The sequence below is a fragment of the Thermobia domestica genome, chromosome 9 (genome assembly GCF_964235325.1).
Source record: "Thermobia domestica chromosome 9, izTheDome1.hap1.1, whole genome shotgun sequence".
Taxonomy (NCBI): Eukaryota; Metazoa; Arthropoda; class Insecta; order Zygentoma; family Lepismatidae; genus Thermobia; species Thermobia domestica.
Genome location: NC_137462.1, coordinates 35,199,701 through 35,223,577, shown reverse-complemented (window position 1 = coordinate 35,223,577; position 23,877 = coordinate 35,199,701). Strand labels below are relative to the sequence as shown.

The 23,877-nt window shown below is 35.8% G+C and overlaps 2 protein-coding genes and 1 non-coding gene across 3 annotated transcripts in view; 1 reads left to right on the top strand and 2 right to left on the bottom strand.

Annotated features, from left to right (window-relative positions):
* LOC145694555 (phosphoenolpyruvate phosphomutase-like) overlaps positions 1-23,877 on the bottom strand; it is a 300,696-nt gene that overhangs the window by 64,512 nt on the left and 212,307 nt on the right. The gene's annotated exons all lie outside the window — the stretch shown is intronic.
* Positions 1-23,877, bottom strand: part of LOC145694553 (syntaxin-1A-like) — a 39,450-nt gene that overhangs the window by 6,008 nt on the left and 9,565 nt on the right. The window contains exons 2-7 of the mRNA XM_081770876.1: positions 22,938-23,018; positions 20,740-20,839; positions 18,376-18,450; positions 9,299-9,481; positions 3,305-3,381; positions 768-905 (exon numbers count right to left, since the gene is read on the bottom strand). Coding sequence (XP_081627002.1) covers positions 768-905; positions 3,305-3,381; positions 9,299-9,481; positions 18,376-18,450; positions 20,740-20,839; positions 22,938-23,018 — 654 coding nt within the window. The remainder of the gene's footprint in view (positions 1-767; positions 906-3,304; positions 3,382-9,298; positions 9,482-18,375; positions 18,451-20,739; positions 20,840-22,937; positions 23,019-23,877) is intronic.
* Positions 15,944-16,015, top strand: TRNAH-GUG (transfer RNA histidin (anticodon GUG)). Its single transcript has one exon. It is a non-coding gene; the product is annotated as a tRNA-His (tRNA).

Here is a 23,877-nt window from a genome sequence, read left to right as displayed (position 1 = left end):
AGAATTGCATAAATAAAGTTGAAAAATACGTTCGCCCAACATTAGTTTAAAATTTTGATGGTCAACCAATAATTTACCAAAAGCTTTTACCTTGCACTTCTGTTGACTATTTTACTTCTTTCATACAGGCTACGTTGGCAACCAAGTTAGTTGGCAAATGTTTCGCAAACCGGTCAATTATAACGCCGGCCAACGTTGGGAGTTAGCTAGCCCAACCGTTTCCCATTATTGGGCCTAGTACGCATGATGCTAGAGATATATAAGCGAAGTTCTGAATACATAACCAGAATTTATTTGAAAATTCTTGTATTACTTCTTTTTTTTAGTCCATGTACAAACATATAAAAAGATGTAATACTCGCAAAAATGTTAACTAAGTCATATCGTGTGATGAAAATACTAATTCTTTTACTTACATATTGATGGGGAATATTTAGTTCATCTTTTCTTCTTTCTTTCTATTCTCAGCTTAACACAACATTTTCAACAAAATTATGCAGGAACTTAAAGCAATTTCTCCATAAAAGTTAAAATAATTCTTGTATTCATGACTGTAATATTTTACGAAAACTTGAAAGCGTTAAATAAAAGTACCCCTATATAACGCTACACATAATACAAGTCAAACTATAGACTAAACAATTTCCTGTATATTTAGAGAGGGTATTAGTTGCTGTAAAAGTTTTTATAGATAATCACTTTAGAACTATACTGCTAATTTATGTCATGAATAATTGTATAGCTAAAGAAAAATGGACATATCTTACCTGTGTAGCTACATACATGGAAATATCAACAAAGAGATCCCTGATTTCACGAATGGAGTTTTCCACTTTGAGGATTTCTTGATGCCGTTCTTCGATATGAGACAGTGCCAGCTTAACCTCGTTTGTCTCTGCAATGAGCTTTCAAATTAAACAAATTAAATGAACGAACCAGATACTTAAATCTTAACTACTGAAAAAAAATATACGACAATACATTCGAAACATTGCATACCCAAATGTCTCTTCATTGTGAATTTCTCTCTAATCTATTATATTTGCTATTCTGCAGCAATTAATTGAGAGCATATTTTTGATAATACCCGCCTTGATCAGGGACAATAAAACACCTATTACTTTGCGTATACTTAATCAGGATAAACCCATCGAATTGTGAGGCCCGGAGCAAAAGTAAATTGCGGGGCCAATGATGTAGGTGAGACTTTCATATCCAGCGTGAATAATTTATTTTTCGTCAGCTTTGATTTTTTTTTTTCATATCACTGATAGTGATAACCGAGTATCAGAGCACGTGGTGACATTAATAGTATACAGGCGTGAAAATGGCTTCCAAATGATGGTTCGTCATCACTAAATATTTTGAATTCCAAGAATGAATTACAAGGCTTAACTCTTCCTTCTATGGCGTAGGGCCTTCGACTGTTCCCACTTTTCCTATTCCATGGATGGCTCTGTATCTAACTGTGGTCAACATATTAGCATGTTTCTTTATTATTTTTTTTCAAAACATATTACTAACTGGGTTCAAAATTACCGCGGAAGATCAATTTAGAAAGCTTAATTGTTTGCTTAAAGTCAGCGGTGCCCATCCCTCTACAAGTTCTTGGTCTCAATCATTCCCAAACTTGGTATTCTTACCCCACTTTTTAAAAAGACATGTAATAGAGAAATCGTTGTGACAGAACTAAAATACCAGGGAAAGTCAAAAATTATTTACACTTTTCATTCTACAGTTTATTTACATGAAGGTAGGGTTATACTATGCACATCATTTTTCTACGTAGTCTCCCTCCTTATCAATGCACTTGGCCCAACGGTCAACGAGCTTACGTATTCCTTCCAAATAAAAGGTTTTCGGTTGGTCGTGAAGCCACTTTTGCACCGCATTTTGCACAGCCGCACTTTATGAAAACCAAGCTCGTCGTGGATGATTTGATGGGCAGAGCCATGACTGATGTTCAAAGCAGCTGCTACCTCATCGATAGTGATTCGCCTATTCGCCAGAACCATCTCTCGAGTTTGCTGAATGTTGTCATCTGTAGTGGAGGTTGATGGCCGTCCTGCTCCCTCTTCATGCGTTACACTTATTCAACCATTTTTAAACTTCTCGAGCCACAAAAACAGTTTTACGTGATAGTGCACTTCTCCCATATTGCGATGAATGTCTGACCCTTTGACAACCTCCGACCAGAGGAATCGGATCACTGCTCGTTGTTCCTCTTTGATGGCCGTTCTAATGGAGCAGCCATGATATATCTGCAACAGAAGGAAGAAAAATGGAGGAATTAAGATCACAGCATTGCCAGAACAGTATAACAATAAAATATGCGAGGACAGAAGACAAAGTGCGCAATGTAAGAAAAGTTATGACAAAAGTGTAGATAATTTTTGACTCACCCTCATAATTTGGTTTGTAGACTAACAATTGTAAGTTTTATTCAATTTTGGAACTTTATGCCGTTCTTAAAAGCATTATTACAATATAATTAAAGTTCGATTCTGCCATTTTCAATTAAATATCTCCCCAACCCGCACCCTAAACCTTGTCTGAAGACACTCCTGGCTAGAGCATGATTTGGACATCGGTAGTTTTTAAACTGGTAAGGATACCGAATCCATTATCATAAACCTGAAACGACATTCTGTGTTCCTGATATTCCTAATTCTGATTTTCAATCTTTTCTTTACTCTATAACTCCTTAATTTTCGAGGTTCTAACATACCCGTAGGGATGCGCACGAGACGAGTCGAGACAGAATTTTCCTGACAAAATTCAAGTCGAGACACAGCTCTTCCAATAGAGAAATATACATTTTTCGAGTCGAGACATTGCTTTTACAGCACATTTTCGAGACGAGACGGCCTCAAATCTTGTCTCGTGCGCATCCCTACATACCCGTTTGAACAACAAGTGAAAAAAATTGACTATCCAACCCTGCTCTGCAGTGTTAGAGACTCCATCTAATAAGATTAAGTAAATAAACTATAATTTTCTTTTGCACAGTACACTAAGGTAAGAAAAGTCTTGTAATAGATTATTTTAGCTTAATATCATTTTTCACTATAAACTTTTTAGTACAACTCACAATTATTATCATAGAATAAATACAGTACATATAAACTACAATATTTCCGTGTCCAATTAGGTACGAACTGTCTTTAAAAAAAAATGAAAGAAAAAAAAAGAAAAGATTAACTTCTTCTCCTGAAATATCAATTTCTTGTACTCTTCGCACACCAATCTATTCGTTCTTGTAAGGAAAAAAAGAAATATAATAGATCACATAAACTGTACTTACATCCTGAGTAAATAGTTGAAAGTTATCTTTCTCTAGAAGGTTCTCCAATTCACTGTCATCTAGATTGTCATTCCGTACTGAAATAAAATGGAAGAACAAATTCACTAATTAGAATTATGCTGCCACTGAGTCAATAACTAACTAAGGCAGTTATTTTCTCAAAAAGAATACATTCATTAGAATCGTTACTTTAAGCACTAATGCCAACCTGTGAGAAAAGTCCCATTTTGTAGGATTTTTTAAATATTAATTTTTCGAATAGGGAAAAATGAAACTTTCGTCAAAATTAGCAGCATATATAGGATTTATCATTATGTTCATTTCATCAACGTCAACAAAATTCTCTATGAGAAGGAAGTAGGCTAATGACGCTTAAATAAACGTGAATCAGTGTTAACTGACCATTGTTATTCGAAAGTGCATGTTAGAGTGAAAGTGATTTATGCAGGAATTTGTTGAATCTCAAAAGTCAAGCAACGAGAAACGTAAATTGTACTCTGGAGTATAAGGTGAAAAAATCATGAACGGAAGAAAGTAAATTACTACACGAGAAACATCCAATTTCTAAAACGCCCCACACGGAATAGCTGGATAATGAAGTTTGTCTAATTTAATTTCGTTCAGTAGAACATTATGGCAGCCCCGAAACCAGCCACAGAGATTCGGGAGAGGAGGGGGGGGGGGCATGAACATGTTTAGAAATTTTCTTACAAATATCTAAATTGTGTTTTTTTTTTTTTTTTTTTGTATTAATAGTAGCATTTTGTATTGAGGTCTGGAGAGGCCACGAAAAGTTTAGGGGGCCAGGCCCCCACTAGCCTCCTCTAGTTGCGGGTCTGCATTATGGCAGAAAAGCGTCATGAAGATACTAAATTCTGACAACAAAATTATTCAACAATTTTAATAGTCTCTTTTAATTAGATTAGGAACTTAGAAGATCGGAATTTATGAATAATTTATGTAAATATCGAGAAAAATAACATATAGTAGTTCTCAAATTTCATATTTTACAAATTTTGAAAATTTTGTAATTAGTATTGCACGTGGGAAATTTAAGAGCCAAATGGAAATTTCTCCCTTTCAAGATGGGAATTTATAAGATTCCAGGTTGGTATCATTGACTTTAAGCCATCTTCCATTGAAAGTAACAGTTTCCGGAGTTTTCTCGAAGAATTTATCCTCAAAGCTTGTTATTTTCTTCAGGTCGATGTCATTTATCGATTTGATATTCATTTCATCTTTAGATAATCTTATAGTTCTAAAAAAATTAAAGTTTATGTGTTGTTTATGATTCGGGTTATATCTCAGTAACCATAACGTGTACCATCACCTTGCTACAGTCATAATAAAAAATGTTGGTGAGGTTGTACTTTAGCATCAGCTTCATCTTTGTAGATGGCATGGTTAATGTACAACATTCATTTTTAGACATACAAACAACGGCGCCCATGTTGTGGTTTCCAAGGGGGGGGATATAAGCGAGGTTTCAAATATAGTTTCAAATTTTGCTATAACTAATGTAAAAATTCTATTGGGCTTTCGATATTCCCAAGTACGATTTCCTCCTAGGGGGGGCGAGCGCCCCACTTTGCCCCTCCCCCCCTGATGGGCGCCCTTGCATACAAAGAATATTTTTTTCTCCCCTTTCTCGGAGGAATTACGCTAACAAGTACCGATTAATATCATTAGGACCCAAGGGCGCCCATGTTGTGGTTTCCAAGGGGAGGCAAGCATAAGCGACATTTCAAATATAGTTTCAAATTTTGCTGTAACTAATGTAAAAATTCTATTGGGTTTTCGATATTCTGATGTAAAATTTCCTCTAGGGGGGGCTAGCGCCCCACCTTGCCCTCCCCTGATGGGCACCCTTATTAGGACCTATTATGGAACAGCGTTTCTAAAACTTTGACAAACAAGATAGAATCTGTGCATAAATGATCTATTCGGTTGTTATGTTTTAAGATGAAAATGAGCTACTATTCACATAGCTATGAATATTGGAATGATTATTTAGGTTTGGAGAGTCTTAGGAATAGAAGAAAAAAATTGACAAAATATGTATGCAAAAAATACTAGATAATGTTGATATCACTGAATACTGTTTATGAAACATAGGTTTTAAAGTACTAAATCATAACATAAGAAATAGCAAGATTTTTTTAGTTCCTTTGAATTGTAAGTGTGAAATTTTACGAAGATTGACAGATTCTTTCAACACATAAATTTAGATTTTCTGTATTAAGCAAATGAAAATTTTATGCGACTTGACTGATAGATTTTAAGCAATCACGTTTAGAAACATTAAGTTAAAATTTAATTTTAAGACTGTTGTTTTCAGTTTTCGTTGTTTTCGATAGATAGACAGTTTGACGTTTTTCAAGCGCTGACAAGATATTATTTCTGTTCTGTGTAATTGACTTTTATCTACGTTGTGTTTTATATGATTGTATTAGTGCTCCTCTTTTTACTGATTTTATTTATTATTGTTACTATTATTATCATTATTCCATCGTAATGTAGTTCTCTGATATCATACAATGCGCTATATTTTTACCAACAAGCTGTTCGCGGCACTGAAATCAGTAGCGAAGGGTGGTAAGAGGCTCTGAGGCCCGGCCTACCCATTTAGTTTCAGAAATTATGATTTATAACTAATTCATTTTCCTTGCACAGAATGTATGATAATTTTCAAAGTCGAGAGAATATTTTTTGTCCGATAAAGAAATTGTGGTTAGCACCACTGCTGAGAGGCTCAGCGAGCAGTGTCTCAAGCCAATGTCGCCTGGACGGATGGCATTGCTCAAGCGACAGTAGAACGACTGCCAAGCTACTCAGAAAACCCCGTGACAGAACGTGTTGGTATTAAGCTGCGAAAGAGACCGGCCTCAGCGCTTATCGACATTCGTTTCTACATAAAGTATTTCTCGCGAGACCTTCGATTTCGATTCGATATGTCAAACAAATAAAGAGCAAGAGAATGTGGGCCCCATTCCGTACCAACTTTGCTTAAGTTTGCGGATTCTAACGCAACGCAAAAGCTGTTACACGCGATTGTAAAGGTGCTATGCCTATTATCACAAACTAATTCTCCTTTATTCCGTTACGTTGACGCATACCAATACGATAGCAAACTCGTTGTATTTATTAGAATTGACTAGAAAGTATGTGTTTCTGAGATATTGTAAGTGACATACAAAATGACTTGATTGAGTGTTTGTCATGTGTTTTGAACAATATAATTAAAGACGAAATTTTACAAGTAGAGTACGTTTCAGTACAAGTATACGAAACAGCATATGTTTCTTGTGAAACTCAGGTAATGTGATAGTCCATCTTCCCCACTCGATCACACCCAACTGAAACAATTAAATTGCATTACGGCGAATTAAGATCAGCTATGAGTCACATACGTGAATTTCATTACGAAAATTGAGATCCGGATCGAATAGGTGCTGTCGATGGTCTATAATTATGTTAAATTCATGTGAATTTGTCTTGTGTTTCTGTAGTAAATATTTTCGCCTTATGCAGAGTCGTTTTGACGTTTGATTAGCGTCATACTAAAGTACTGACTACCGCAGGAAACATATGTTAGTCGAACTCTTTACTATGATACTAATCACGCGTCAAAACGACTCTGCATAAGGCCCTTTATGTCTATCGATAATCTGTTTCATATATTTCAAAAAAATATACTTTCAGTATGTCACGCTTAGCTACAAGGGAGTGATGCAAACATTGAGTGCGTTCACAAGAAACTGTACATGATTTGTTAAAATATTAGTTCGTTGCAGTTCGGTGATAAGGAAAAGCAAAGCTTAAAAACTACTTTCCTACGAAATTTTGGATATACTTGAAGCTCGGGTGGATGTGATTTATTCTCTTTGGAATCTTCAGAACTACTTGACTGTGAACAGTTTCAGGATTACAATTGTGATTTTGCTAGGACGAAACTAGAGAATCTTCTTAAACTGTGTCCCACTTTCGACGGTAATCAGCTGCGGAATGAACTGACAGTCATCTTTTACGACGGAAAGCACTATCTTCCACCTGTTAATTTTGTTCAATACATCTCATCAAACGGCCTGCAAGAAGTGTACCTATAATGACTTCGTTTGTTACATGTGTACTCAAGCATTCCAGTTACTACAACACCATGTAAGACAAGCGCATAGATGCGCCGAAGAAAATCAAAACATTCCAGAGGAATATAATGAGTAACAACAGAGTTAGTGTGTTATCTTCAATCGCTACAGAAATGAACTCTGAAGGATATTAGTCAACGATACAGCTTTCAAGAAGAAAGTAATTGATATATTTGATGAGAAGAAAAACTGAATTAATTTACAAGATGATATAAGTAATGCAGATATTATTATTATTATTAATATTATTATTATTATTATTATTATTATTATTATTATTATTATTATTATTATTATTATTATTATTATTATTATTATTATTATTATTATTATTATTACAAACGAATGAAAACCAGCTTCCACTATTTGACACGAAATGTCCTGTTCTTAACAATATTGGATTTTCATAAAATTTAATATATTTTCTTTAAGCAATTGAAATTAGTCAAAGAAAATGCTGTAGAATTAACCGCAGCTTCTAATTTTCATCGAATTCATGTCATTCATAGAAAGCGATTTTTCACCAAACTATTGTAAAACTTATCCGATTTTACATGTAATTAAATATGGAGTATGTTATCTTTACCGATTGAAGGTCATCTTGGTTGTTATGGAGTTCTATAGCCCCTATTGACCATATGGTTTGACGCAGAGAACGCGGGTTAGATTCCCGATAGGAGCTCATGTGATTCAGACACTTTAAACCATAGGTCCCCGTTTCGTATAGCTTTAGGTCAGTGATCGCCAAACCGTCGATCGCAAGCTACTAATAGCTCGCGGGGACATTTTCGGTAGATCGTGTAAAGATTCCGGTTGGCTAACCTTGATTCCTCCACTGAGTTGATGCTAACGACAGGGGGCGCTGACGACAACAACTGCTTGTTTCTCCCATGCAACTGCCATTGTCAGTCTCATGTCATAGTTGATTGTATACGCGCCGGGTTGTATACATTAGGCCTTATGCAGAGTCGTTTTGACGAATGATTAGCGTCATACTAAGGGTCTGACTACTGTAGGAAACACGTTAGTCGTTCTCTTTAGTATGACTCTAATCACGCGTCAGAACGACTTTGCATAAAGCTCATTGTGTTTTTCATGTGTATATTAGACATTTGCTAACTTGAGTAGTTTGATTTCATACTTAGTAGAAATGTAAGTTTATAGGCAATAAACAAATATAAGATTTTTTTTTTTAAGTTGATAGTTCTTTTGGTTAGTAACTCTCAGTAGGATTTAAAAACGGAACAGTAACTCAGAAACTTCATAAGTTTGGCGACTACTGCTTTAGGGTCTTAAAAGGAAGTTTAAACTCTAAACTAACGAACTAACTAATGTTGGAATAGATCAGGTTTTAATTCAACTCAACTTGAAAAACATATTGGGACTTATGCAAAGTTTTTCTGACCCGTGATTAGTGTCATACTAAAGAGTTCGAATAACATACGTTTCCTGCAGTAGTCAGATCTTTAGTATGACGGTAATCATATGTCAAAACGACTCTACATAAGGCGGATTCACTTCTACTGTGCACTCCATCACAAATTACTATTGAATAAGCAAAATGACCTGCCGTTCAACATAAAGGAAGAAAAGATATTTGTGTATATGTTTGTCTGTCTACGGTAATTTTGTTCACAAATACATGATTTTGATAAAATATTACGTGTTTCCTTTGAGGTTAAGAATAGTTTTGAAATTACTAAATTATTTGGGATTGTAATTGGCAACAGATAAGATATGAATCCAACTCCAAATCTCGATGTTTAGGCATTTTGAAAAAAAAAAGTATCGCTCATTTATACTGTGCATATCACCGTTAGAAATATTATTATTATTATTTGAAATATACCTATATAAAGCTGTTTTCTCATTCTATCCATGCATCTATCCTTGTAATGGGTTTCCGCAGTTGTAAACTCATCGAATACTTCCACCAGGTATCGACAAAGAATCCCATGTTGAGTTTTTCGTATCCTAAGATCTACAGTATGTTTGCCTGTTTTTTCGTCCTTCTTGATAGCATTACTCATATCTGCAAAGAAGAGAGCATCCACGAAACAATTAAAATATATTAAGAAGAGAGGAGAAATTCTGTAGGTGTTTTAAATGAGTAAGGTTTGTAATACTATATGACAAACTTTAAGAAAAGAGGACGCTTTATGATTTCACAAAACATAACAACGAAAGAACTACATTAATACGTGCGCGATTCAAAAAGTGATGCTTTCTGTGGCATAAAAAAAAAAAAAAATGTTAATGAACATATAACAACAAAAGGTACAGGGTGACTCTTTTAAAACTCACGGATTTCATTTCCGTCTAGAATTTCTAACTGGTGTCCGATTTTCATGCGGTTTGTGTCAATTGATCAAGGAAGGATGGGAGTTTTATGGGACTATGTTTACTGGTTTAAATTCATCCGAGTTAATATCGATTACGCCTCAAGAAAAGCAGCAAATTTTCGCCAGTGTATCTTACAATTGGAATGAAATGCGGTGTGGTGTGGAGATTTGAGTTTTCTTCGTTGGATGGCAACCTTGCCAAGGTCAATAAGAAACAGGAAACTGGGCCGGCTGTATTGGGAATTGCACAGCAGTACAATTCTGTGCTACTGTGTGAGTATGATCAGCGCACAGTGAGAATAGTGTACTCTTTGGAACAACATAAATTTATCGTTAAAACTTTGGAGAACGGAATCTGTTGTTGCTACGCAAAGGACATTCAGAAACAAATTTGCCTTTTATTCTTCCCCAGACAGAAATATAATGTGGTCGCTAGTGAATAAATTGGAAGAAACAGGATCGATTCTGAGTGAGACAAGGAAGCATCGGATCCCGCAGGCGGGTGTTGTGAAAGATGTCAGTTATCGACTCCTTAGGTCACCCAAGAAATCTCTCCGTCGTTTGTGGCAAGAAACCGGCTATAGCTATTCAACATGTGATTTATGGGCGTTACCACTAACACTTAATTTGTATTCTCATTAACACTTAATTTGTTTTCTGCAGTTTCGCTTCAAAAATCCAAAACGTTATTTTAATTGTAAGGTACACTGGTGAAAATTTGCTGTTTTTCTTGAGGCATGATAGATATTATCCCGGATGAATTTAAACAAGTTAACATAGTTCCATAAATCTCCCATCCTTCCTTGATCATTTGCCATAAATCGCATGAAAATCGGACTTCAGTTAGAAATTCTAGATCCACATGAAATCCGTGAGTTTTAAAAAAATCACCCTGTATTACAGACCATAGCCTGAACTGCCCTTTACAGAAAACTACCATTCAATATAGTCTCCATGACTTTGAAGACCCATGATTTTAAAGCTGTTTTAGCACGAACTTTGTGATATCTCTATTGTTCCTTGGACAGAGCCATTAGAGATCTGCACGGGCTTGGGCTACAAAGCATATACCACTTCGGACCCGGGCCGGGCTCGGGCCGCTTTTTAAATATACAACCATATTTATCGGGCCTTTTCAGGCCTAACTTTGTAAATATACTGTACAACGATATAAATGGCACCCTTCTTTCTGGAAAACTTTTAAAGTACAACTGCAAAATTTAAGCTGTAATTGCTGTAAATAAAAATACAATTTTGCGTTAATTATTAGGTTTCTGGAATTCGGGCTTATTTCGGGCTCATTTAATTATCACATGAGCTCGGGCCGGGCTTGGGCCTAAATGCTAAAACATATTTCGGACCCGGGTTGGGCCTCACATTGTAAATTCACGGGGCGGGCTAAAAATTCCGGCCCGTGCAGACCTCTAAGAGCCATACGAGATATTTCAACGCATCAGCAACATTCTGAACTGTAATGAGCCTGGTTCCTCGAATCAATTCATCAGCACAAGTTCGATTTGCATGTGTGACTGATGTTATCGGCCGGCTGCTTCTCAATTTATCTGAATTTTTTGTTTCACCGTTCTGAAACTTCTTCACTTAACGCCGCACATTGCTAATACCTATTACAGCGACTCCATAAACATTTTTCAAGCGATTATCAATTTCCTTAAGTGAACAACTTTCTTTTGCCAGAAATTTAATGACGATTCTTTCTTTTACCTTCAGATCCATGGTTCTAATCAGTGAATCTAGAGATGCAAAGACTACATTAGTAGAGTAAGGTTATCTCTATAATATCATGCTTAGATAGCTCAGTAGATGTAACAGAAACAAAACTATAGAGAGGGAGGCATTACTTTTTGATCTACCCTCGCAGAAACCCGTTCTTCGCAGGAGAAGAACAAGAGTTATGAAACTTAAAGTATGAAACATCATGTTCAAAAATTAATTGCCAATTGTTCAGCTCTCTTCCAGTAATTATGAGACAAACAATATCGATGCCAACGAGAACATGTTCAATTATTTTTAATAAGATATATTATTATATCTTATTAATAGGGAGTCTAGGGGTCTATACACCTAGATTTATTTCCCCAAATTGAGGACCTCCGGGGATCACGGGCATTGGATCCGGATGCACTTTCTCAATAAAACTATACGTGTTTAACTAGGAAATGATTGATGAAGCATGAAAATTTGATCCTACACTTCATCTGTACTCTTCGTCTTGTTATAAAAAACAATCTAGTTCTATCATTTTCTTCTGAGAGGGCCGCGGTAGCTCAGGGATAGAGCTTTCACCTCTGGTGCGTGGGGTCCCTGGTTCGATCTCTCTCAAGTCAAGTAAACTTTGTGGTGGACAAACACCGTATGCGTGGGTTTTCTCAGGGTTCTTTCATTTCATCCAACTTTCTTCATTTCACTCATTTCTCATCGTCACCGTCTCTAGCCTAGCCGGCATAATCATGGAACGTAAAACTGATTTTTTAAAATTTTCTTCTGAAAATATAGCTGGAAGCATTTTACAATTACTTATCACCTTCTCGGGTGCAAAATAATACGCGTTCATAAACGTAGTGGCGTGTAGTATTGGAGCCTCCCCCCTGCCAAAGCTTGGACTCCTCTCAACAAAAAATTCCGGGTGCGCACCTGCCGGGATATTTATTTTTGGCATAAATTTTGAACCACACTCCTTTCTAAAGACCCATTTTAAATAAAGTGAAAGATAAAAGTCTAGTTCGAGGTGGGTACTAGTAGCGTACGCAGGAATTTATTTCGGGAGGGGTCCAAACTCAATATGAGGGTATTTTATATTAAAATTCCTAAAATTGCTCCTAAAATTAGGCTCAATTTATACCAAAGTCGAAATTTCTAATGACCCACCCCTTGCGTACGTCGCTGGTGGGTACAAACTATGTTCGGAAATTTATTTGAAAGAGTTCAATTTGTATAGGACACAACCATATATTCGATTTTAAATATAAGATTACGAATATTAAAATAGTTTTCTGTGGCTCCCCCCCACAACATTTCCTCATTTTCCTAAAAATTCCGCTGGGTCATTTTTACAACTTTAAAAATGAGAACGTGACCGGAAAACAGGCCATCTGGCAAACGATATTTTATGATATATGTTCAGTGAAATGTTGATTGGCGCTTCATCCATGTACACTCATGTCCAAAATTATTGTCGCATGTCTATAAATATGTTGTTGTAGGAATATAATTTGATAACGAATTCGTCCGGTATTTCTTATAATGTTAGTATGTGTATAATCGGCAAACACATGTATGTGGAAAATTTCATGTCAAAAGAGCAGTAAATAAGAACAATAAAACGAAAATAAAACTTTCTTATGCATTTAGCAACATTTTGTTTCACTCATTCTAATTTTCGTATGTATAATTCATTTCCTATGAAATTTTCCACAAATATACATTTCCCGATTATACACATAGTATCAGTATTAAAAGTACCCTGCAAAATCATTATCAAATTATATTCTTACAAGAAGACAGTTATAGATATGCGACAATCATTTTGTACATGAGTGTACATTAATTCTTGTAGATTAAACATCAGCTAATGTAGGCGCACTTCCTGTTTGCAATAAGATAGGAACAGCATTCCTTTTAGCACCATAATGAAAAGTTAATCCTAATCTCTTGGGTTTTGGCTGAGTTTATTTCAAGTATCAGTTCTTCCGTGTCTATATTCTTAGAGTACAACCATGTAGCGCTGGAGAGCCAGATTCGATTCCCGGTTGGAGCTCATATGGTTCGGATCCCACGTTAAGCTGAAGGTTCATATCTTATATAGGTTCGGTGCTGAAAGAGACTCAAAAAGGGTTGGGCATTATGTGAAAAGATATGATTCATATAATGTTGTACAGGTAATCTCCGGTCAACTTACTCTGAGGTTTTTTTTTCTATTAGTTGGTAATGATTATTGGTTGAAATATCTTGAATGAAAACATTTAGAACAGATAAACAGCAACATTTTTCGTAAGAACTTTTGGTGCTTCAAGACAAAAATGATATTTTATCCGACATCATTTTTATTCAATAATCCTGTTCAAGCTTCCTATGATCCAACTTAAGGCCGGCTTCACACTGACCAGAGAACAAGACCGTCAATCCGAGTTTCAGGACAGTGAGCAGTGCAACAATGCCTCCTGGCGCGTAGTGACTCGAGCACGTGCTACACAAAGGCCTCTCCAGCATTGTGATTGAAATATCAAGTCATTGTGCCATGCGCCAGGGCTCTTTCTTCACATTCTCTCCTGCCTCTGGTTAATGTGTAGCCGGCCTAATTTGGATAAGCCTGCCATATATATATATATTATGAGAATACGGGACACCTGCGGTGCCCCCTCCCCAACAATAAACTTTCCAACATAATCCAATGAACTATACTGTTACAAACAACAGTATGATAAGTGAAAGTTCCCTCAGCTGCAGCTACTTGTCTCTCTTCGTTCTCTGCAATTAATTGTACGGAATCTAAGATATCTGCAATGCAACTACAAAAGAATCGCCTTAAAAACTCAAGATGGTGTCTTATCAAAAATGCTTTACGGGAAAACAGTACGCAAATAATCACGTTTTATTTAAATCAGTGATATTATATACTTTCAATATTCTTCGCACGTTTATAATATTTATTTTCATGACTGTATTTGCCAAAATTACGTTTGTCAGCGTAATATCATGAAAACTTAGTTGATTTTCTCCTTGAGTCGTGTGTGATTGTCAGGGCCAGATTTATACATTTCTAAGTCCTAAACCAAACCATAATTCTGCACCTCATGTCCCTCAAAAAGAGTATTTTTAATTTCTATTAACTCATCTAATGTAGGCCTATTGCTGGGGAAAAAGTCTCATCTTCCCTGTACTTGCAGATGTAGAAGCACTCGAAGCCAGCTTATGTTTGCTTTTTATCGGTGTTGAAGAAGTGTGTCCGAATTTTCACCATGTACGATGGAAAAAAGTAGCATGACGAATTTTCCAGTCAACTTCATAGGTTTACTTCATTTTTTTCTTTATTTTTTTATTATTTTTTTAAGGAAAAGGGTACTTCTTCTTCAAATTGGAAGATAACGTGTATACATTTCGGTTTAGATATTCTCGATGATACAAAACTGGAACACTTCACTTGTAATGTATTATCAACAACAGCTCAGCGCGTGTACTTTAACAAATATTGCAATCTCCTTGACTGGCAATGAACAACGCAACTCTGTAATGCGAGCCTATTGGTTTGTTCACTATGTCACAGCTTAATGTTGATTCACTAGTAATGGGGTTCCCAGCCAATGTAATATATATATATATATATATCACTTTTCGATAATCTGATATTGAGAGCAGAAATGGGACGGGATTAAAATACGGGACATTTGCCTGTCCCTCCCGACTAAATTTACGGGGACGCGGAGCATTCGGGTCCAAAATCGGAACTGTCCCGTTTTTTATGGGACGTATGGCAGCCTTCAATGTGGAGACTGAATCACACGTACTCTAATATAGTTTTGGTAGGAATCGAACACGGATCTTCCATTCAGTGACGATACTAGGGGAGGACAGGGTGGATAAATATACCCATTCTACCCCCTCCCCTCCAGTGATAGTCTGGGGCATACAGAATAGTAAAATTTGACATTAGCATCGGCCAGTGATATATCTTGGGACGGCAGGGAGACCAATTGTCCCGCTCAGTCTGAGAAAAGTATGCGTTTCAATAAGTGTATACTAATAGACCCTACACTGATTAAAAAAAAAAAAAAAAAAAATGTGCAACTTTTATGCAGGTGGACATTTTGCATTCTCTCTCTCCGGCAAAATCTGAAATGAAGCTAATAGTATACGCCTATTCGTTTTGAGCACAAAAACACAGTTACCACTAAAATATTATTTTCCTAATAAACTAAAACTGATGCCATTACTTCCACACCAATGACAGCAGTACTAATTAATTTCTTCACACGGAATATTTTTTGTCCAGTCATGTCTGCAACACTGACTCTACTTGGACTTTGCTCATTGCACGGTTGAGTACCCAGTCTTCCATTCACCAGTTGCACTTCAGCTGATTACATCAAATTCCATGAAGTTACTACAAAGGAAGTCTTCTTTCATCTGCTTCTGTGGCCGTGATCGTCTAGTGGTTAGGACATTGCGTTGTGGCCGCAATAACCCAGGTTCGAATCCTGGTCACGGCAAGATGGCAACATTTTGTTTTTACATTTTCTTATACATTTTTTTACTTTAAATCAAGTTCAATTATTTTTATTATTTCTTGTTTTCTAACAGAATAGATGATCAAAGTAGTTGTACGTTTCAAAGAACAAGACCAAATATAGCGATCTGTATTCCTTAGAGATGATCCTACCAAACTTCGTTCAGAGCCAGTCAGTAAGTACCGAGAAACAAAGTATCACATATAAATAGAGGCGAGCCCGTTCCACGCCAAGCACAACCACCAAATATAACGATCCTTATTTCTTAGGCGAAGTGTTACTTGCCCACCAAATTTGGTTTAGTTCCATCAGGGCCGTGCTGTGGAAAATCAGCGCCCGGGGCGAGAGTATACGACGGCGCCCCCATACATATATTCCAAGCAATTTTTCCTATCTTTTTCCTTTTTTCTCCCGAATTTTTCGCCTCTTACTTCGGTACCCGGGGCCGTTGCCCCTCTCCCCTCCCCCCCCGGCACGGCCCTGAGTTCCATGCAGTAGTCTAAGGAATAAAGTCCCATATACAAACAAAACCGAAGTAATATTAACCAAATTTGACATGGTGATTCGAAACCGCGCGCTGAATGTCGTTAGGAGTCACATGCCTCGATCGGACATACTATTGAGGAATAATCGCCGAAAAACGGAAACAATCAATAAAGGTCGATTGCTTCGATCATAGTTATTGATTCTTCCGACAGGATTAAAATGAAAATGGCTTTTGTGTTAGTTAGGAACTTTCTATCTATGCAAGATGCACTTCTCACCAAAGTGTCCCAGTTTGAATAATAGAAATATAGTAATCTTAATCACACACATGCATTAAATATACACATATGTATATACCTTAAGACGAGGTTACTTTGCACAAAATATGAAAAGAATTGCACAATCCTCTGTCGGTAAAACCATCAACTGTAAAGAGAAAGATAGAACTTCACCACTGTAAGATAGAACATCTAACTGTATTTTGGCTGTAATATTGGCGGTTAACTTCAGTTCTAATTACCCGGAGGGTTTGTTGTTGTAGAGGTATGGAAACCAGTCACTGTAAAGGTCGACAAAATTTGAAAGATATCACTTAACAAGAATTTCTGTCAAAGTTAAGTCAGTTTTGTAGACTGTATAATGGGACTTTGATGTAATAGTTGAAATTGAAGTGTGAAACATTTTAAAGTCATAAGAAAGATAAAACTGGGAGAAGGCGGTTTTAGCTTCTAATCGGGGTTGCTTAGCACCGGTCCGAAGTAACCCCTTAGATAGGAAAATTACTACTGCTGGTACCTCTTGCCTTCTAATTTAGGTAGATGCCGGAATGGATTTCTTGTTGGAAAATAAGTTATGAACAATGGCGGATTTAAAAAAAAAAAAGTAGTTTGAGAGGAAGCTTCACTCAGAAAAGCTGTTTTTTTTTTTTTTTTTAGAAATCAATAGACTATTTTTTTTGGGGAAGGGGGGGGGGGCTTCAAGCTTATACGCATAGGACTGACTAACATTAGATTAAAAAAAAAAAAAAGAAATTATGCAATTTGGGTGGACTTCAGCCTGAAAGTCCCAAACTGCATAAATATTCCACTGATTACGTTTGGGATCATATACTCGGGCATAAAGAACAACCAAGGCAAATCAGTTTACGGGGATTTTTTCTGTTCCTGGGGCATATGCTAAACTATCAGACTGTGGTTCCTGTATCGGTACCAGAAAATACATAATTTTCTTTACAAATATCGATAATTCAAACTAAGTATCGATACCGGTACCATCATTCTAATATCAATATTTGTAGACTGCATGCAGTGTTATGTAGGAAGTGAAATGTGTAAATACTGAAGGGAAAACATTGCACAGAAACATTATGTTCGTATGCTGAACATACTTTTATGTATGTTGTGCAAAGCATCCCCATCTATGGGGTTACTTTGCATCAAAGTTTATATTTTAATAACTATGGTCATACTAAATGTTTACTAATGCACTTGCACGAATGTTTTCCTTATAAGATATATCTAGCTATTATATGTTTACAATACAGTGTTCTAAATCAACATGCTTGTAAGTTACATGTGATTTCCTTTAAAGTTCTTTTAAAATCGCATGTAACTTACAAACATGAGTTAGAATTTGATTTAATGATTTAGATATATAATAAAAATATGACAAAAATTTCCATAAAGGACACAAACTTCAATCATTTATACAATAACTAATAGTGCAAACTGTCAAAATGTCAAATTGGCACATTATTTTAGCTTTTCACATTCAAAACAAAATAGCACAAACCTGTTTAACATTACTTAGATGTACACATCACCATATTTAAAATTTAGTAGTTGAAAAAAAGTTACCTTCAAGTCTAATTCTGATCTCGTTGAGTGAATTTGAAGCTTCTTTTCTTTTGGTGTCAATTTCCGTTTTCGTTGCTGAAAAGAGCAAACTAAATTTTAATAAAAAGTCAAATAAATAAATAAATAACAAAAAATTGTCAACTATAAGAAAATACAGAATGTAGGTACACGATGTACTAAAGGATGTCTCATAAAGAACGCATTTTTTAAAAAATGCTCGCCATTTAAGTTCTCGTAAGTTGGCAGCATTGAACGTTACACGATTGTCATCTGTCGTCTTTGTGGTTAATGGGTACGGAACGCCGAATAGCGCATGATCGTCATTTGTTTTTTTGTATGGGTAGGAATGGAGCGCTCACCACATTCGTAATAAGTTTTCACTAAAACAAAACACTGTTCTGTCGTGAAGCGCTCATTCCTACCCGTACAGAAAACAGCTGACGACGATCATGCGCTATTCGGCGTTCCGTACCCACTAACCACAAAGGCGACAGATGAAAATCGTGTAACGTTCAGTGCTGCCAACTTACGAGAACATAAATGGCGGGCATTTCAATAGTTGCGTTCTTTACGGGACACCCTTTACATAACACAAAATGTCTTAAGTAAATCTACAAACTATATGTAATTTAATCCCCGTGATATTTTTTTACGTCAGTAATTGATATAAAATATAAAAATACACAGTAGTGTCAATAACAGTGTAATATATTTTCTTGTAGTTATGCTATTTTGACTGTATTTTGAACAATCTCTTTATGTAATACAGCGCATATTATAGGCTAATTCCCTCCAATGATTCAGATCTAATACTACTTCTATTACTACTACTACTACTACTACTACTACTACTACTACTACTACTACTACTACTAATAATAATAATAATAATAATAATAATAATAATAATAATAATAATAATAATAATAATAATAATAATAATAAGAAGAAGAAGAAGAAGAAGAAGAAGAAATATTGTGAGCTTTTTTAGTCGAGAATCACGGTGGTTTAGTGATAGAACGCTCACTTCTGGTGTCAGGGGTCCTTGATTCGACCCTTGGCCAAGTTACTTGTGATGGACAACATTGTGTCCGTGGGCTTTCTCGTGGTTTTTTCCAGGGCTGGATTAACCCATCTGGAGACAGGGGCTAGAAAAAAAATATATGGCCCCTGCTGACTTCACCTAATACATTTCTGTGAAAGTACAGTAGGAAAGTTAAGGGAATATGTTTCATATTTTTGGTCGTATTTTATTTTATGACGATGATTGTATCTTCATGATTGTTTTTGAATAGCCAGTTGCGATTTTGATCAGAGTGAAGCCCCGGGGCTATAGTCCCCATAAACTCTCCCCTTAATGGGGCGTTTACACTTAGTCGATTTGCGTTCGATTCAGTTGAATTGACGTCACTTTCAACTTAATCGACCGTGTAAACGGGACTTCAATTTAATCGCTTGTTGATCGAGGGCGACTAATCGACTGGCAACTGAATTGAAAGACGTTCTATTTTCTGTGATTGAAATAATTGAACACATCCATCGATCTGATTCGGCCTAGTTGCTTCAATTTAGTGGCAAATGCAGCGAGTCGATTTAGTCGTGCGACTAAATCGACCAAGTATAAACGCCCCATAAAGGGCATAATCGTGGGACGTAAAGTTGTAAAATTTCATTACGTTTTTCTATCGATTTCAAAAATCCTGGAGGGAATTGTGATACACGCTGTGTTCGATAATTACGCTAAGAGATACTGTATGTACTGCCGGATTACTATTAAATGTCATTTGAGTTCTATCACAGAATAAATCGCAGAATAGCCTATGAAGTTCTACCATAAAATGAATCCTAGAGTAATGAACTGCTTACAACTAGTCTTTTTGTTCAGTTGGAGTTAAGGGATGTAATATCTTGGTTAACTGTTCATAGATGTCGTTAAGTGCATTGCCACTTGTGCTTCATGTAACTATACTAGTGACATCTTACATTGGTTGCTATAACTATAACCTCATCGCAACGAGAAGTATTTTCATCGCTCTATCAGCGTGATTACTCCATGAATATACTTCAGAAGTCTAGAGCTAACCATGCTCTCCCATGAAATATTCTACACGATTTTATATATAAGTGCATCTACATTCATTTTCGACCCATAATTCCAATTCGGACCTTGCGTTATATCTTTTTTTATTATTATTCGTTTTACAAAACTGATTTATGATACAGCCTACTGACGTTGTATTCAGTGCATTGCTACTATTATATACATGCTTCTTTGCTTTACTCTTAGATATTGAAATGCTACAACTAATCATTTTCCTCGCTCTCTATTTTTTAAGTGCCAAAATTTAAATAATACGTAGTTACTTTCGTCTAATCGAGGTGTCAACATTGCAGAATTTTGTAAATGCTTCATTTCACGTGTTTTCACTCGAATGTCTTCCAATTGTGTCCGAATTTCTTCCACCTGTAATAACAATGCAAAGAGAGAAAATATGTAAAACACCTTTAACATAAACAATGTAATTTTCAGTTGTTGGGAATTAATTCTAGGTATACATTTAAATTTGATATACAGAATGCGCGTAAATAATTGGTAGATATTATACAATTATATGTCCACCAACCCTAAAGTTAAAGAGAGAATAAAGTATAACACATGCCATTTGAAAGCATGAAGTTTGTTGTTTATATTTTTTTGAAGTATTTAATGAACTCCTAGATTCTTGCGTGTGTGCGCCCCGCCAGGGTGTGAAATCATAACAGTGTAAAGCGGCTGCGTACTTAGGATTTTCTGTCTTCCCCTGCGGCACAACACGGGGAAGCAGGGGGAGGGGCAATTGCTCACCTAAGTTTGAGAATTAAATGTATTTTAAACGATTTTCTACTAATATACTCCCGGCGAGAGCTCATGTGTTTCGGATTCCACGTTAATCAGTAGGTCCACGTCTCATACAGCCTCGCTGCTGAACGGGACTTTAAAACTAAAAATCAATTCAACTCTACTAATATATTAGGGAAATACGTGAAACTCATATATCGGAGGAGGATCTTACATCGCCCCAGGCAAATCTGAAATGAGGCTCCTGCAAACACACGTTGAACTTAACTAATTTCATTTTAGAAAAAAAAAATGGAAATATTCGGTTTTATCTGTATACGTTTTTACCTGAAACCTGAAGGAAAATGTTGAGACAAGTTGAAGCTGAAATATACTGATTGTAGTTTTAATTGTAAGCACTACCGTCTCTGGCACGTAATTTTTTTTTTTTTGTGGGGGAGGGGGGATCAAAGAAAGTGATTTAAATGGTACTACCTAGCCCAACCTGTTTATTAACTTCGATTCCATTTGTTACCTCTCTGCTTACCTTCACGGACCCCCTAAGGTATATCAAGAACTCGATTACAATCGTTTCACAGCCTGAACATTATATTCCAAATAAATATAATTATTATTATTTATATGATATTCTGTTGTTAGTAAATAAATTATATTAGAATAAAATATTGAATATTTTGTAATTCAAAATATTGTGGGGACGCGTCCCCCTTCGCCAGAGACGCCCTTGAATTTGGAAGAATTCCAGACTGGTGAATCTTATGTGATATTATACACACAAAAATTTAGCAATGATCTGAACCTTTTATTATATTCATAGAAGAAAAAGGAAGCCTTCTTAATTTTCCGGGATACTTATTCCCCCGAATTGATTATCTTTAAATCAAACATTTACCTTTCTTTATAACTAAACGATGTAAATATTCCTTTGCTACAATAACTAAAGTCCTGTTATGTTGATATCCGTGTAAGTTGGTGTGGAACCTCACCTCCTTTTAGATTTGGCGTTACTGACGACGGCCGACTTTAATCACAACTAACAACGGTGGGAAGTATAATAGGAGAAACGAAAGAAAGTAACAACTAAGAAAAAGAAACAAAAGAGTAAAATGGATGAAAGGAAGAAAAAAAGAAAGCAATTCTTACACGGAATGAAATTTGACAAATAGTATTATTTCTGAACAACAAGCATACAAAAATGGAAAGTGAATGAAATTCTTTGAAATGGTAAGAAGGATTATTGTTGTACATACGTGGAATGCGAAACACTAACAAATCTATTTCGGGGGAGCTTGAGCCCGATAGCCCTCCCCTAAATACGACACTGAAATCAACTCGTAATATAGTTGTGATATTACCTCGTGTTGAGAACTGTAATATTTGAAATTAAGTGGTTTCCAGTATTTGCCCAATCACTACTTTGCTCTAGACGGAAACAAACATAATTTTATTCTATAATAAAGGACGTAAATTGACAGGATATCGAATTGGTTCGTATATAAAACAATGCCAGATAAGATTCAAACATTATTACATTCAATGGAAATAATAATATTGTAATGAACACAAAATCAAATGACGATGATTTGTCTTGCTTGTGATTCCCTTGAGTTCCTATGCGGCAACATTACTTGTTCGGAATAAACAAATTTAAATCTATCTCACAATTATTAATTAATACGATTAACTTTTGGCCAATTATAATCAAAGTATAAGAAACTCTTACCTCTTGGAAGAAGTTATCCATGAATCTTTTCTGTTTAGAGACTGAATCCGTATCATTAAAGGTGGTCATTTCTTGCCCAGCCTGCGAAATAAAAACGTCCAAATAATTAAGTGCAAATTATAAGAAACTTATTTGTTAAACATATTCATATTTCGGTAATTTGTTTTGCTTTTTGTTTTATAAAAGAAGCATGGACTGTTGTTTCGAAGCTTAACGCACCCTTTTAGCATCGAGGTATCGGAGTATACTGGTTTGACGGTATCGGCTACCACCGACCTTGTATAGTATTATTAATAATAATATACAAAATACGCAAAACAATGCACAAATAGTGGTTGGTGTGTTTTGGTTGAACTTTTGTTTTGAGACCATTAAGAGCCTGCCTTACTAAAAATAATACAAAATTTACCATTTGTCCTTTGCTTGCTTATTCATAACTGAGAGGAGATAATAAAATGCAACTTACCACAATCACAGATAATGTTATTCTACAACAGAAAATATGGCCCTAAAGAATTTTCAGTGTTGCCATCCATAGAAATTACAGTGTTGCCAGAATAATCATTCCCCTAAAATCTAAGTTAAAATAGCGACTAGAGGAACGAACTCAACTGCATATGATTACATATCATGTTGTTTTGGTTTGCTGGGAACTACTTTTTAAATAACTTCGTTATTTAATTTTAATAACTGTATGTTAAAACTATTTTGTTTATTACGAACTAAATACAACTCTTGTTTAAAAAGTAGTTCACAGCAAACCAAAACAACATTATACATAATCAAATGCAGTGGAGTTCGTTCCCCTAGTCGCTGCCTTAAATTAGATTTTAGGGGAATTGTCATTCTGGCAACACTGTAATTTCTACGGATAGCAACACTGAAAATTCTTCAGGTTCATATTTTCTGTTGTAAAATAACATTATCTACAATTGTGGTA